The sequence below is a fragment of the Cydia fagiglandana genome, chromosome 20 (assembly GCF_963556715.1).
Source record: "Cydia fagiglandana chromosome 20, ilCydFagi1.1, whole genome shotgun sequence".
NCBI lineage: Eukaryota > Metazoa > Arthropoda > Insecta > Lepidoptera > Tortricidae > Cydia > Cydia fagiglandana.
In genome coordinates, this window is record NC_085951.1 from 11,240,459 (window position 1) to 11,254,265 (window position 13,807).

The 13,807-nt window shown below is 42.5% G+C and overlaps 1 protein-coding gene across 1 annotated transcript in view; it reads right to left on the minus strand.

The window, feature by feature from the left end:
- Positions 1-492: 492 nt before the first annotated feature.
- LOC134674755 (unconventional myosin-XVIIIa) overlaps positions 493-13,807 on the minus strand; it is a 323,832-nt gene continuing 310,517 nt past the window's right edge. The window contains exons 28-37 of the mRNA XM_063532886.1: positions 12,882-13,058; positions 11,799-11,928; positions 11,268-11,415; positions 10,178-10,283; positions 9,392-9,589; positions 8,600-8,809; positions 5,639-5,805; positions 5,158-5,367; positions 4,394-4,501; positions 493-2,432 (exon numbers count right to left, since the gene is read on the minus strand). Coding sequence (XP_063388956.1) covers positions 2,345-2,432; positions 4,394-4,501; positions 5,158-5,367; positions 5,639-5,805; positions 8,600-8,809; positions 9,392-9,589; positions 10,178-10,283; positions 11,268-11,415; positions 11,799-11,928; positions 12,882-13,058 — 1,542 coding nt within the window. The 3' untranslated portion in view covers positions 493-2,344. The remainder of the gene's footprint in view (positions 2,433-4,393; positions 4,502-5,157; positions 5,368-5,638; positions 5,806-8,599; positions 8,810-9,391; positions 9,590-10,177; positions 10,284-11,267; positions 11,416-11,798; positions 11,929-12,881; positions 13,059-13,807) is intronic.

Sequence of the window (13,807 nt, forward strand, 5' to 3'; positions counted from 1 at the left end):
CGGGTTGGTGTGGTGAAAAATTGTGTTTCACTCGGGAGCAAATTTTGTTTAACCCTTGTGCTTTGAAACCCTCGCAACGCTCAAGATTCCATTTTTCGAACCACTTGCTACGCGCGTGATTCAATTTTGGTATTTTTCGCTTGCTTGGGATATTAGCACGAGCGGTTAAACAACTACTTTGCCCCCTTGTGAAATAACTAACTATTATATAGGTATAGGTACGCTTCTTTCAAGATGAGTGTGAGTAATTTGGTTTAACAAAAGATAACAATGACATTCATCGGCAGGTAATCTCTCAAGTGGATTCCGACATTTTAAACCCTTCAATTAAAAGCTACTTAAATTAAAAGCTTCAGGTACAGATTTGAAAGCATTAAAATTACTTTGAAAACTTACACCATAACATTTTTGAGTCTACATACATGTCCTTTCGATCTTTGGCGCTGGGAAAATGAGAAAGGAGAAGTATAATATGAGTAATAAAACAAGGCATAATTTATTTCTGTTACTTTATTTTAAATAGTTTCACTTTACAACCAGTATTGAATGCAGTAACATTTCATCACATATCATACTTTACACATATCATGGTTACAGACACATAGCTACATAGGTATAAATAGAATGAAGTTTTTAGAAGTAATGGAGTATAATAATTATAATTATTATGAGGAATATATAACGATTTATAATGGATACATTCACTAGATTTAATTCATTTAAAATTATAAGTAAAACAAACCAGTCAAAAAGGATAAATAAAAAATCTATTTACCTAACAGATATGTTTGATTGTTCATAAAGTAACAACTCGCTTGTAACAAATAAATCATAGAATAACAGTCTGATCACACAAATATTACAAATTAAATAATAAAATGTTTATGCCATCTAGTTATTTACAAAAGTTAGCTAACTAAATAACAAAGAACCTAACATTACTTTGTAAGATCTCGCCTCGACGACTCCTCTAAATACTGGCTGGTCGCACGCAGCTAACAACATTAATCATAGACAAAATGCTCTATGGAAAACTCTACGTCATATTACATAAATAGTCTGTCAGTTGTCAGTAGAAAAAGGCGCGAAATTCAAATTGTCTATGGGACGATAATCCTACGTGCCTTTTTTAATTTGCCGCTTTTTTCGACTGACGGAAATGGCTTGACAGACTTATAATATAGGGTCGAAGAACAGTGTGGCTACGGAGAAAAAGCGGGCAGTGCGCGGCGTACCAAGAAGAATAAGGGCTGATTTAGACGGCGCGCGAACTCATATGCGATTTAGGTACATTGCGGACTGTTGGTTACGTCCACTTCAACCGACCGATCAAAACCCGCAATGTAATGAAACTCGCATGCGAGTTCACGCATTGTCTAAATGCGCCCTAAAGATAATAAATATTCTGGAATGCATTCATTTTCATTTTCGTCATCTTCTCGGGTACACAACACGTACGCAACTGTATAAATAGTGTTTCTAATCATAATCAATATCAAAACGTGTTAAAGATACAAATTCATTTAGGCTATTGTCTATATAAAAGCTCATATAAAAGATTTTGAAAAAGTTTATAAAGTTGAGCAGTCTAATTATTGATACTGTAATTCCAAGCACTGTTAATAATACTTTATTCAATTCGACACTAATATATTTTAAACTCATTGTCTTTTCACGCCACGGTAACGGTTCACTATATTGGACACGGACACTTAACATTTAATTGCAATTGTAAATGATTTTATTCATAGATCATTCATCTGACGACGCTATAAAAATTGTATATATTTGACTTAATTCCAAACGGCATTCTCTATCAGTCAACTATTTGATTAGTGGCGCTCTTGCTGCATCATATCTTATAAGCTCGATGTTAGGCGTCAATTTTATATGAGCAATAGCATATGTAGAGCTAGAATAGTCTGCAACATTAGAAGAGGAATATTTTCTTCTAAGATATCAGAGTGGGACTATTCTGTATCAAGTGTCACTTCAACACTATTGTTCTAAAGACGATATCAGAAGTGGGATATATCCTGCGATTTCAGAAGTGGGATCATTAGCATCAACATTGACAATTGCAACCGTGTGTGTGTACATTCGCCATCAGATATACCGGTGCCGCTAAGGTGCTCAAAAATATCTGAACACGGACTCTAACGCCTTGACAATAGAGGCGTGTTCAGATATTTGTGAGCACCTTGGCCGCTCCGATATATCTGACGGTGAGTTTACGTGTCTAGTCCAGCAATGTGTGTTCTGTTCGCCGCGGTCGGGCGCAGAAGACCGCGCAGAGCAGCTGCGCGGGCAGCGCGCCGAGCAGGCCGGCGGCGGCGGGCGGCTGTTATGCGAACGACTCCTTCGTGGGGCTCAGGGGCTTCGAGCCTGAGCCCGCGCTGGAGCGCGACGCGCGGCCCTCTGGGGTCGCCGACCTGGACAAATGTAAGTTTTTAAATATTTATCGACAATAAGTACCATAGAGAAAATAATACATAGATTGCTCACTCCGTACTAGACGTGTGCGCCGATTAAAAAATGATCGGCGGCGGCGTTTGCCAAAAAATCGGCGGCGGCGGCGTGTTTTCGGCGTGAAATCGGCGTGACCTTGACTTCTAGGTTTCTTAAGAAAAATCATTAATTATTTGTTTTTATTGAAAATTTGATCAATCCAGGTTGCTGGTCAGTGAACTACGTAATAGGTTTGAATATGCTGTGTGGAAAGTAGGGTTTGTAAATGAATACAGGATTGGTACAATAACTTGATTTCCCTAGTAACTGGCTTGCATTGAGCGGTTACCTGGTCCCAATGACCTGCGGTCCCATCCAATCCAATCGGTAACCCTCCATTTTCTCATGATTTCCATTGCTTATCGTATTATTTAAAAATGTTTTTTTATATAATAAATACGATAATATTTGTTTGTTAACAAAACAAAACTCCAAATATCCTTAAATTTTAGCATAGTGAGACTCATATGCTATAGTGGACTGCTATGGATTCCTTTTAATGGTTTTTAGTCATACAAGCACCAGGCTCATTGAGACGTATCTTCTTTCTCGTTTTCTGAGGATCGCGACTACATGTAATTTGTCTCTATTTCGCTCGGTCATAAGCCGAGTGCTATGGACTGCACGGTGCAGACTGTCGCAAGCCAGCCTCTTCATAGCGTTCGACCTCACACTTGTTCCATCTCGAATATGTTTGCCATTCATTCGGCCTAAATTCATGTGTTTCTCCACATCATGCGTTGGATAATATGTCCGAAGAGTCTAAGAGCATGTTGTCAAGACCCATAGCATGTTGTGAAGAGCTGAGTGCCGATATTGAGCTCTCTGAGAATGGAGTACTGTGTTTTCGCGGCCCAGTTAATTCTAAGTCTTTTCATGACGGACCATAATGCCTTCGTATGTGAGGCAAAGTGAATTCACAATTAACAGTAAAAATCCTACTTCATATTATCGCTCCCTCATCTTTCTTTACAGTGAATACGTACTTAGGATTACTCAGTTTCTTTAATTGGTGTGTCAAATAGTTTTTGCAACTGGCTATTCTGTTTCATTTAATTAATAATTGATGTATATTTGACGACAGTAACATATGTAATGCAAAAAAAATCAATATTATAATCCAAATACCAACTTGGAATAGCTAATTAACAACACTCTGAACACTCAAGGTCACGCCGATTTCACGCCGATCATTTATCGGCGGCGGCGGCGTGGCAAAAAAGCCCGGCGGCGGCGGCGCGCCGGCGCGGCGCACACGTCTACTCCGTACATCAGTTTTGGTACCAAAAAGACTAATGTTTTCATAGTCGACATCTAGCGACGTCGAGTAGCGAAATTATCAGCACTGCTAAGTAGCAGTAGTAGTACTGTAAAGTGGCAATAGATGTAGCACTTTTTTGGTACCAAAACAATTTATGGAGTGAGCACTTTTGTCTTAGGTACTATATTTCTCTATGACAATACATACCGGGTACATATCTATACCGGTTGTGGCCTGTAACACGAGCAAATAATTAAAACATCGATTGTACCTACTCCTTACGGTGACTAAACGGTGACACTTTTGTTCTACAACTTTTAAAAATTATGAAGTATTTAGACTCCCTATTTTTCATACAAAATAAATATTCTTTTCAATGGACGCCATCGCCGCGCCATATCATTGTGATTGACGTTGCTTGTCACGCCTTAAACATAACAAAATTCGCAATACATTGCGCCTTACAATAAACTTTAAATTGTATTAAAAATCAAACCCCAAGTTATTTTTAAAAATCGCTGAACAAATGTTTTTGTTGTGAAAAGGATTACAGCCTACAGTTTAATTTTTTGCTCATATTACAGGCCACACCCAGTATTAGTTATTAGTGAAGCGTGAACTTACTTCTGCGAGTCGAGCTGCATACTATTGCGGGAGGGCGCGGATGGGCTCAACTTGTGGTTCGCGAGGAACGTGCCGATCGACTCGTCCGAACTGTAGCTGTCGTTGTCACTGGAATACGATGTTTTATGTTAGGTCTGGGATCAGTGTCAGTGACGTTTTTGTTTATGACATAATAGTATTTTATGCAACCGTTGTTTAAGAGAGGTCAAAAAAGACGAGTGGCGTGAGTAACAATTTGAGGCGAAGCCGAAAATTGTTAATAAAAACGCCACGAGTCTTTTTTGACTCAGTTAAACAACGTTGCATACAATGCTTTTTCTACGACCAAGCACTTTGAATTAAAATTGAGAATTTAACAAATGTTTTTAATTCAAGAAGTAGCAAAAATGGAGGGTACGGGCGGGAAAGGAATGAATGAATAATGAAATTAAAAAAAACATGTTCACTTATTTGTCAGAGATGACATTTAAAATAAGGTTGGCAACACTGTATTTCATTCAATATTTTTTAAGTGGTCATTACACGAAGTATCGTAAAATCGCCAAAAAGATACGGCGTGTACGCACAAATCCTTTTTTGGGGAATAGACTAAAGACTTGTCTTGACAACTATAACGTAGGGTTTTAAAGGTGTGTGTGCACGACCCTTTAAATGACAAATAAAAGTACGGGAGTAGAAACAGGTTTACATTAAGCTCGCTCGCGTCTGGGATCAGTGTCAATGACGTTTTTGTTTTAGACATAAAGGGTTGAAATGGTGCATACCTGTCCTCGAGCGCGTCGTCGCCGGGGCTGGACAGGTCGCCGGCGATGGCCTCCTGCAGCGCGTGCGCCCGCCTCGCCGCGAGCCTCGCCTCGTCGCGCGCCGCCGCCGCCTCGCCGGCCGCCGCCGCCGCCGCCGCCTCGGCCACGCATTTAGCGCGACCCGCCTCGCTCAGCTTCGCGTTTAGCGACGAGTTTTCTTCTTTTAGCTCTCTGAAAATGTATTGAATGTACTTAGTTTGCACTTGTCATAAAATATTTAACCCTGAGTAGTATTTAAATCATACGACCAAATAAGACCTACACAATTATAATGGGATATTGTACATATAGTTACCCAACATTAGAGTTTTTTTGTTGAAACGAGTTATTCGTTTTTATTGACCGTCACAATTTAGCATTACTAAGCAGGGTTATAGATAAGTTTACATAATTAAATGCGGTAAAATATCTGTATCCGTATGTTTCCTTAAATGTGAGTTACCTGAGTTGCCTCGCCAGCTTGCGCTGGTCGTCGGCGGCCTGCTGTTCGCGCGCACGCGCCTGCGCCAGCTCATTAGCGAGCTGCTCGTGCGCGTCGCGCAGCCGCGCCAGCTGGCCTTCTAACCGTGCGCGTGCCGTCGCTTCCAGTTCTAAGCTCGACTCCAGCTCCTGTGAAAAACCAAGATACAGTAAAAAACCGGCCAAGTGCGACTCGGACTCGCGTTTCCAGGGTTCCGTACATAAGTCCGACTCACGCTTGACTGCACATTTATCATAGGTTTTCCTGTCATCCATAGGTAAAGAACTATTTTGTGTATTTTTTTTTCAAAAGTTTAGTAATTTTAGTAGTTTAGGAGATAAAGGGGGGAATGGTAATTTATTGGCTATTTTCTTAAATAACTTCGAACCTATGTATTTTAAAATTATAAAAAAACATGTCCATGTTTGTGTCACTAATTTACATATGTGTACCAAATTTCAACTTCATTGGTCCAGTAGTTTCCGAGAAAATAGGCTGTCACAGACGGACAGACAGACAGACGCACGAGTGATCCTATAAGGGTTCCGTTTTTTCTTTTTGAGGTACGGAACCCTAAAAATGTGAATACGCTATGAAAAAGGCAATATGCCTGTAGCTCATAAACTAAAATAGCTCTAAGTACGCGTAAAAGAGATTGCAACCGTGATTTCTTCAGCAATATCTTGTGCTCTCCAGGGATTAGAACCGGTTTTTTAAAATCCCAAAATAGCCCAATATTTTTAACCGACTTCCAAATCCCAAAGGAGGAGGTTATCAATTCGGTTGTATGTTTTTTATTTTTTTTATTTTTTATGTTTGTTACTCCATATCTCCGTCATTACTGGACCGATTTTGAAAATAATTTTTTTGATTGAATGTATATGCATACAGATTGGTCCCGTTTTTGTCAAAACCCAGTTCTGATGATGGGATCCATGAGGAATCGAGGGAACTCCTCAAATCTTAAAGGCATACATATAGTGATTTTTGGGTTTTTATCAACAAATCAAGCATATACATCCAAAAAAGTGACATATGATGAAGTGGAACTGCTGATGATGATCAGAACGGAACTCTTCAATGACGCATAGTTCACGTTTGGCGATTTGTCCTCTTCGTTATGTTTGTTAAGCAAGTTAAGTTTTTAAGCCACATTTTTGTCGAGCTCGAGTTCTGATGATGGGATCCATGAGGAATCGAGGGAACTCTTCAAATCTTAAAGGCATGCGTATAGAGATTTTTGTATTTACATCAGAAAATCAAGCATTTTCATTAAAAACTCTCACATTTGATGAAGTGGAACTGCTGATGATGATCAGAACGGAACTCTTCAACGACGCATAGTTCACGTTTGGCGATTTGTCCTCTTCGTTATGTTTGTTAAGCAAGTTTAGTTTTTAAGCCACATTTCTGTCAAGCTCGAGTTCTGATGATGGGATCCATGAGAAATCGAGGGAACTCCTCAAATTTTAAAGGCATGCGTATAGAGATTTTTGTATTTTCATCAGAAAATCAAGCATTTTCATTAAAAACTGTCGCATTTGATGAAGTGGAACTGCTGATGATGATCAGAACGGAACTCTTCAACGACGCATAGTTCACGTTTGGCGATTTGTCCTCTTCGTTATGTTTGTTAAGCAAGTTTAGTTTTTAAGCCACATTTCTGTCAAGCTCGAGTTCTGATGTTGGGATCCATAAGGAATCGAGGGAACTACTCAAATCTTAAAGGCATACGTATAGAATTTTTTGTATTTTCATCATAAAATCAAGCATTTACATTAAAAACTGTCGCATTTGATGATCAGAACAGAACTCTTCAACGACGCATAGTACATGTTTGGTGATTTCGAATTTCGGTTTTGACTTGGACTGGGACCCGGACTCATACCCGGATCCGGTTCGGACCCGGACTCGGACTCGGACCCGGACTCGGACCCGGACTCGGATCCGGACTCGGACCCGGACTCGGACCCGGACTCGGACCCGGACTCGGACCCGGACTCGGACCGGGACTCGGACCCGGACTCTGACTCAGAGACCCGGACCTTGACCCGGAAAACCACTATGATACCTAAACTAAATAAACCACTATGATTACCTACAATAAAATGTGGGTATGATGATGCCAAACCCCTCCCGCTCAAACTCCCGTACACCGCACCGCATGCGCCGTTAAGTGGGTTAGGTTAGGTTTGAACTGCGATCCTCACAGAACCGAACAAAAGTGGGTTAGGTTTGGTTAGAACTGCGAGTCTTACAGAAACGAAATGCTACTAGAAAAGTGGGTTTGATTAGGTTCGAACTGCGATCCTCACAGAACCGAACTGTTATCAGAGAAGTGGGTTAGGTTAGGCTAGAACTACGACCCTTACGGAAACGAAATGCTACTAGAAAGTACTCGTTTTACCTCCTTTTCTACATAGTGCACCATCTACCATAATATTTCACCGGGCCCCATAGAAGTCGGTTTTTTTTTCTTAAAAATTATTAATTATTTTGTGCTTTAGGACTGAAAAGAACGTAATTATACCGGTATTTTTAGTACGAAGAAAAAACCGGTTCGGAGTCTTGTTGCTCTCTCACGTTTACCGAAGTTTTGAGACTATGCTGTTCGGCAACTTTTTTCTATATTCATGGCTATCAAAATGAACTTGCATAATTATTCAGCCGGCTTATAAAGACCGATCATTGACATTTAGATTATATTCTAGAAATTCTAGACTAGTATTTTTTTATACAATTTTTTTAATGTTTGACGATCCTTTTGTGAAATTCTTAGTGTTAAATTTGATATGTATAATAATCCAATGTTATTATGGAATAATATTAACATCAATAAATTGCTCTGATAATTAGATTAAGATTAATTACGATTCATAAGAGCTTGTTGCTAGGCCTACATGAATAAAGTATATTTTGATTGATTGATTTGATCTGCCGTACCTTGTTCCTTAGCTGCAGTCGCCGCTCGGCCTCGTGTTGCGTATGTGAATGCCCTGCCTCGGCACTGGCGAGGCGTTGCGCGAGCTCGGCGAGCTTGTCTCGCGCTTGCCTCGCCTCCTCGGTGGCCGCCTCGGCTTTGGCGGCTGCCTCGCGCGCTTCAGCCTGCGCCGCGCATAACGCGCTCGTGCTGCCGCGGTATTTCTTTAACAACTGGAAAAGTAGAAATAGTTAAATACACTGCCGGTCAAAAGTTAACTTCACTCTATAGTTCGTTTTTTAGCATTAGAAAGAACTTGCAAGAAGGTAAGCGATCTTGACATGTCTTTTAATTGATAAACGTTTTTAATAACCACAGAACCTTAACCACAGAAGCGGTACAGTACTTAAAAACTGTAAATCTTTGAAGTAGAGTAACAGAAAAAAGCCATACGAAAAAAATAATAATCAAAAACTATTACTTATGAAAGCAGAAGAATATAAATGATCGTAATAGATTCATAATTGTTACATATTTGCCTTATTTTTAAAATGTGTTTTTCAATTATTGATGATTTTTAAATCTTTGAATGGTATTTTAAACAGCGTTTTCGAATTAAACGACTAGTCAAGATCGCGTAGCTTTTTTCTAATGCAAAAAAAATGTGGCTGTGAGCGCGCGCGCGTTCGCCACCTCGTTGCGCGCGCGATTCATCTCCGCTAGCGCTGCTGTTACGTGGTGCCTTAACCGTCTCCTATATTCGAATGCTAGGTAACCCTTTATTAGATCACTAGCCTACTTGATCAGATTCTCACCTCAGCCGCCTCCTCCTCCGCGTCGTCGAGCGCGGCGCGCGCGGTGGCCGCGTCCCTGGTGGCGGTGAGCGCGCGCTCGGCCGCCTCGTTGCGCGCGCGGTTCGCCTCCTCCAGCGCGGCGGTCGCCTCGCTCGCCTCCGCCTCGGCCGCCTGTTTCGCCTTCGTGGCCGCGCGGACCGCTAGCTCCAGGTCCTCCACCTGACAAAATGATACCAGATTTGTTTAAATATATCACAATATGGAGGACGTGAATCGACTGTAATAACCTATTTCTAACGATATTACTAATGATTGTGAGCCATTTGGTACTGAAACATATTTATTTTCAGAAAAAAATAAAATAATCAATATAATTTTTAAGTACATAATGTGAAATTAGTGCAATAAGCCGCGCACGCGCTATGCTAATAATTATTGACAAAGAACTGACAGAGTGACAAAGTTATTCGACGAATAAAAATGAGCTCATATGTGTTAATTTTGGAAATAGAATAGAATAGAATTGATTTATTCGTAAGCACAAACAATCGGTACAATACATTTTTTAAAAGGAAACACAAAATAAGATTAAAGTGCCACGAAATGGCCCCATCTCAGCATGTTGCTGGTGGCTTCCAGCGCTGATCTTCCGATGAGACCATATAAATGACGAAATGTATCGTTTTTCACTTAATTATACTCTATGAACTTTTTACTTCGAGCAAGATTAAGAATCCATCTGGCAAGATATTCAATCCCACGATGTATTACACTCCAAATTAAAATTAAATTTTCAAGTGTTTTAACCTGGTTTTTGAGCTGTCTGATCTGTGTCTTGGCTCCGCCCTCCTTTTCCTTTTGTTCCAGCATGGTCTGGGCGTCGCGGAGCAACGCGCGGTACCGCTTTAGGTCTCTGTGAAAATACACAAAAAATATATAAGTAATACTGACATAAGGTAAACACTATTAGTATAAAACAAACGATTTATGGGCTAAATGTTGTGTAATTCAATTTTCGCCCATCTGTGCACGTTCTTGATAGAAAGAAACACGTTTGCAATAGATAATCGTGGACGCATAACAGCCGTACAGCCGTTGGATTTTATTTGTGATTTTAGCGCATTTCATTCTAAATTAATTAGGTTTATCTAAGACTTTTATGCATAGTGGTAGCAAGATTGGTTCGTGAGATGAGTCAACCGTAATACATAAGTAATTGGCTTGATTGGTTCAGTAACAACGGATGGTAGGTAGGGGTAGGAAACAAGAGCGTTCGGACTTTTTCGGATGGTATGTAGGGGTAGGAAACAAGAGCGTTCGGACTTTTTCGGATGGTATGTAGGGGTAGGAAACAAGAGCGTTCGGACTTTTTCGGCTGGTATGTAGGGGTAGGAAACAAGAGCGTTCGGACTTTTTCGCCTCCGTTCAGCACAGCATTGCTCAGAGCAATTTTTAAGGTTGGCACAACTTGACGTCCCTTTGCGTGCACAACCACAGATAAGATAATGAGTTGCATTTTGACAACCCTAAATAGCCGAAAAGGATAGTGCTACATATTAGAAAGGGACAGCACGGTTCGTCCCTGAACCGCTGTCAAATTTCGGTTTTGTAGGAAGTTTCCTTTCTTTTCTGTACGGTAGTAGGTACTATTAGCACAGGGCGGACACGCAATACATCAAAAATCATTTGCGTTTATATGTGTGCGCGGCACGTCTGTACACGCGTCATTGTGTATGTGTGGGTAAGTCGCTGTACTGAGAGGACGCCAGAAGTCCGCCAGATTCATGTCGCGGCCAGTCGCGGGGCGAGGTAATGCGAGTCGGGCGGGGCGGGGCGGTGCGTGGCCGTTCTGTATTAATATTACTTATTCTGTGCTATTAGTTATTCTGTGCCGTACCTCTTGAGCCGCTGCACCAGCTGCGTCTGCTCGAGGGTCTCGGCGCGGGCGCTCTCCTCCAGCGCCGCGAGCCGCCGCTCCAGCTCGTGTCGCTCGCGCAGCAGCAGGCTGCGCTCCGAGTGCTCGCTCTCCAGCTGGGATTCCAGGACTGAGGGGAAACAATAGAAATTAATAAAAAAAGTCGTACAAAGAATTAAAAAAAAATACTAACTTTTTGAGTCACGTTTAGTGTACTTCTTATTGGCTACCACGTCATAAAGTACTACAAATAACTATTGTATATGACATAATAGATAATTATGATGTTCAACCTACTCGTAGAGTAAACGCCACAATTCTCGATGATAAAAAAGATACCGCATAAAATTTTCGTAAGTTGCGTACAGCAGGAACGTACTAGTAACGTAACGGAAACCCGCGCGAAAGCAACATCGACGCAAGTTTATTTCATCTAGACGTCACAAGCGCTTACATAAGCACCTCCAGCCACAATGTCAAACTTTCCAACTATGAATGACTCCAAAGACTTACTCTTAAGTTTCTTCGCCGCGTTGGCACGAGTCTCCTCCATCTCGTCATCGCGCGCGGCCGCCTCCAGGCGCGCCTCTTTGCGTTGCTGCTCCAGCAACATTTCCAGACGCAACTTCGAACTTTCCAGCAACTGCAAATAACACATACAATGTAATACAAAATAAAGCAATGAACGTGGGAGCGTGCTTGAACTGTAGTGGGAAGCACAGGAGCCCTCTGTTTATTAGCGCGAAGTGTAAATGTCTAGTTTAACCTTCTAATGTAGCCCACAAGATGGCAGACCCTCCAACGCGCACGGGCCTATAATCGCAAAAAAAAATTACGTAGTGCATGCGACTGGTATATTTATTTCTCTCCTACTTACAGCTCTTATCTGGTACCCTACTTATCCTTGAATTGTTTTTTTCACCGCTGTCTCTAGCATGACATATGACTCGGATTGACTACATCGTCGCTCTCTTGGGCTATCGTATGGCGCTCAAAATAGGGACTAGACTATGCAAACCTGTATTTGTCTCACAAGGTAGTCGAAGTCTTCGTTCCAGCTCAGCCCTAGTTTGCATCAAAGCCGGTACTTCATCCTCGCCCCTTCGCTCATCCGCACGATGTACCACTAACAGGTTCACTGCGGTTTAGCTTGCATCTACTAGCGCTATTAAGCCACTCTCTTAACATTAATACTGACCTGTATCTGCCCCGCGAGGTCGTCTAACTCCTCCTCCTGGTCGCGAACTCTTTGTTCCAGCTCAGCCCTAGTCCCCTCAGAGCCGCTACTTCATCCCTGCCCCCTCGCTCATCCGCACGATGTACCACTAACAGTTTCACTGCGGTTTAGCTTGCATCTACTAGCGCTATTAAGCCACTCTCTTAACATTAATACTGACCTGTATCTGCCCCGCGAGGTCGTCTAACTCCTCCTCCTGGTCGCGAACTCTTCGTTCCAGCTCAGCCCTAGTCCCCTCAGAGCCGCTACTTCATCCCTGCCCCCTCGCTCATCCGCACGATGTACCACTAACAGTTTCACTGCGGTTTAGCTTGCATCTACTAGCGCTATAAAGCCATTCTCTTAACAACATTACAAACCTGTATCTGTCCCGCGAGGTCGTCTAACTCCTCCTCCTGGTCGCGAACTCTTCGTTCCAGCTCAGCCCTGGTCCGCCGCAGAGTCGCCACCTCGTCCCCGCCGCCGCCTCGCTCCTCCAACTCGCGCTGCGCCGCCGTCAGGCGTTCTTCTTTCAGCTCGAGTTCTAGCCGAGCTTCCTGTAACAGGCAGTTATTTTTAGAAACGGAAAAATATTCAGAAACGACGTCAGTTTCGACCTACTTTGGCTATATCTAGACTCTGATTTGAGGAAAATTCAGGTATAGTATGAAATGCTATTCGATACAAATTGATAAGGTTATCTTCTATCGTAACATTCGCGCGAGACGGGCGCTCGTCCAGCTCGTTCTCTCTTCAGCGGTGCTATATGTTCGGTGTTGTACTCGTATATCATGTCTGTACACACAGAGAGGCTTTGCTCCAGCGCGTACTTGTCGGCGTGCGCGAGGTCGCGCTCGCGCGAGAGGCGCTCCTTGGCAGCTTGTTCTCTCTTCAGCGGTGCTACATGTTTGGTGTTGTATATCATGTCTGTACTCACAGAGAGGCTCTGCTCCAGCGCGTACTTGTCGGCGTGCGCGAGGTCGCGCTCGCGCGAGAGGCGCTCCTTGGCAGCTTGTTCTCTCTTCAGCGGTGCTACATGTTTGGTGTTGTATATCATGTCTGTACTAACAGAGAGGCTCTGCTCCAGCGCGTACTTGTCGGCGTGCGCGAGGTCGCGCTCGCGCGAGAGGCGCTCCTTGGCAGCTTGTTCTCTCTTCAGCGGTGCTACATGTTTGGTGTTGTATATCATGTCTGTACTCACAGAGAGGCTCTGCTCCAGCGCGTACTTGTCGGCGTGCGCGAGGTCGCGCTCGCGCGAGAGGCGCTCCTTGGCAGCTTGTTCTCTCTTCAGCGGTGCTACATGTTT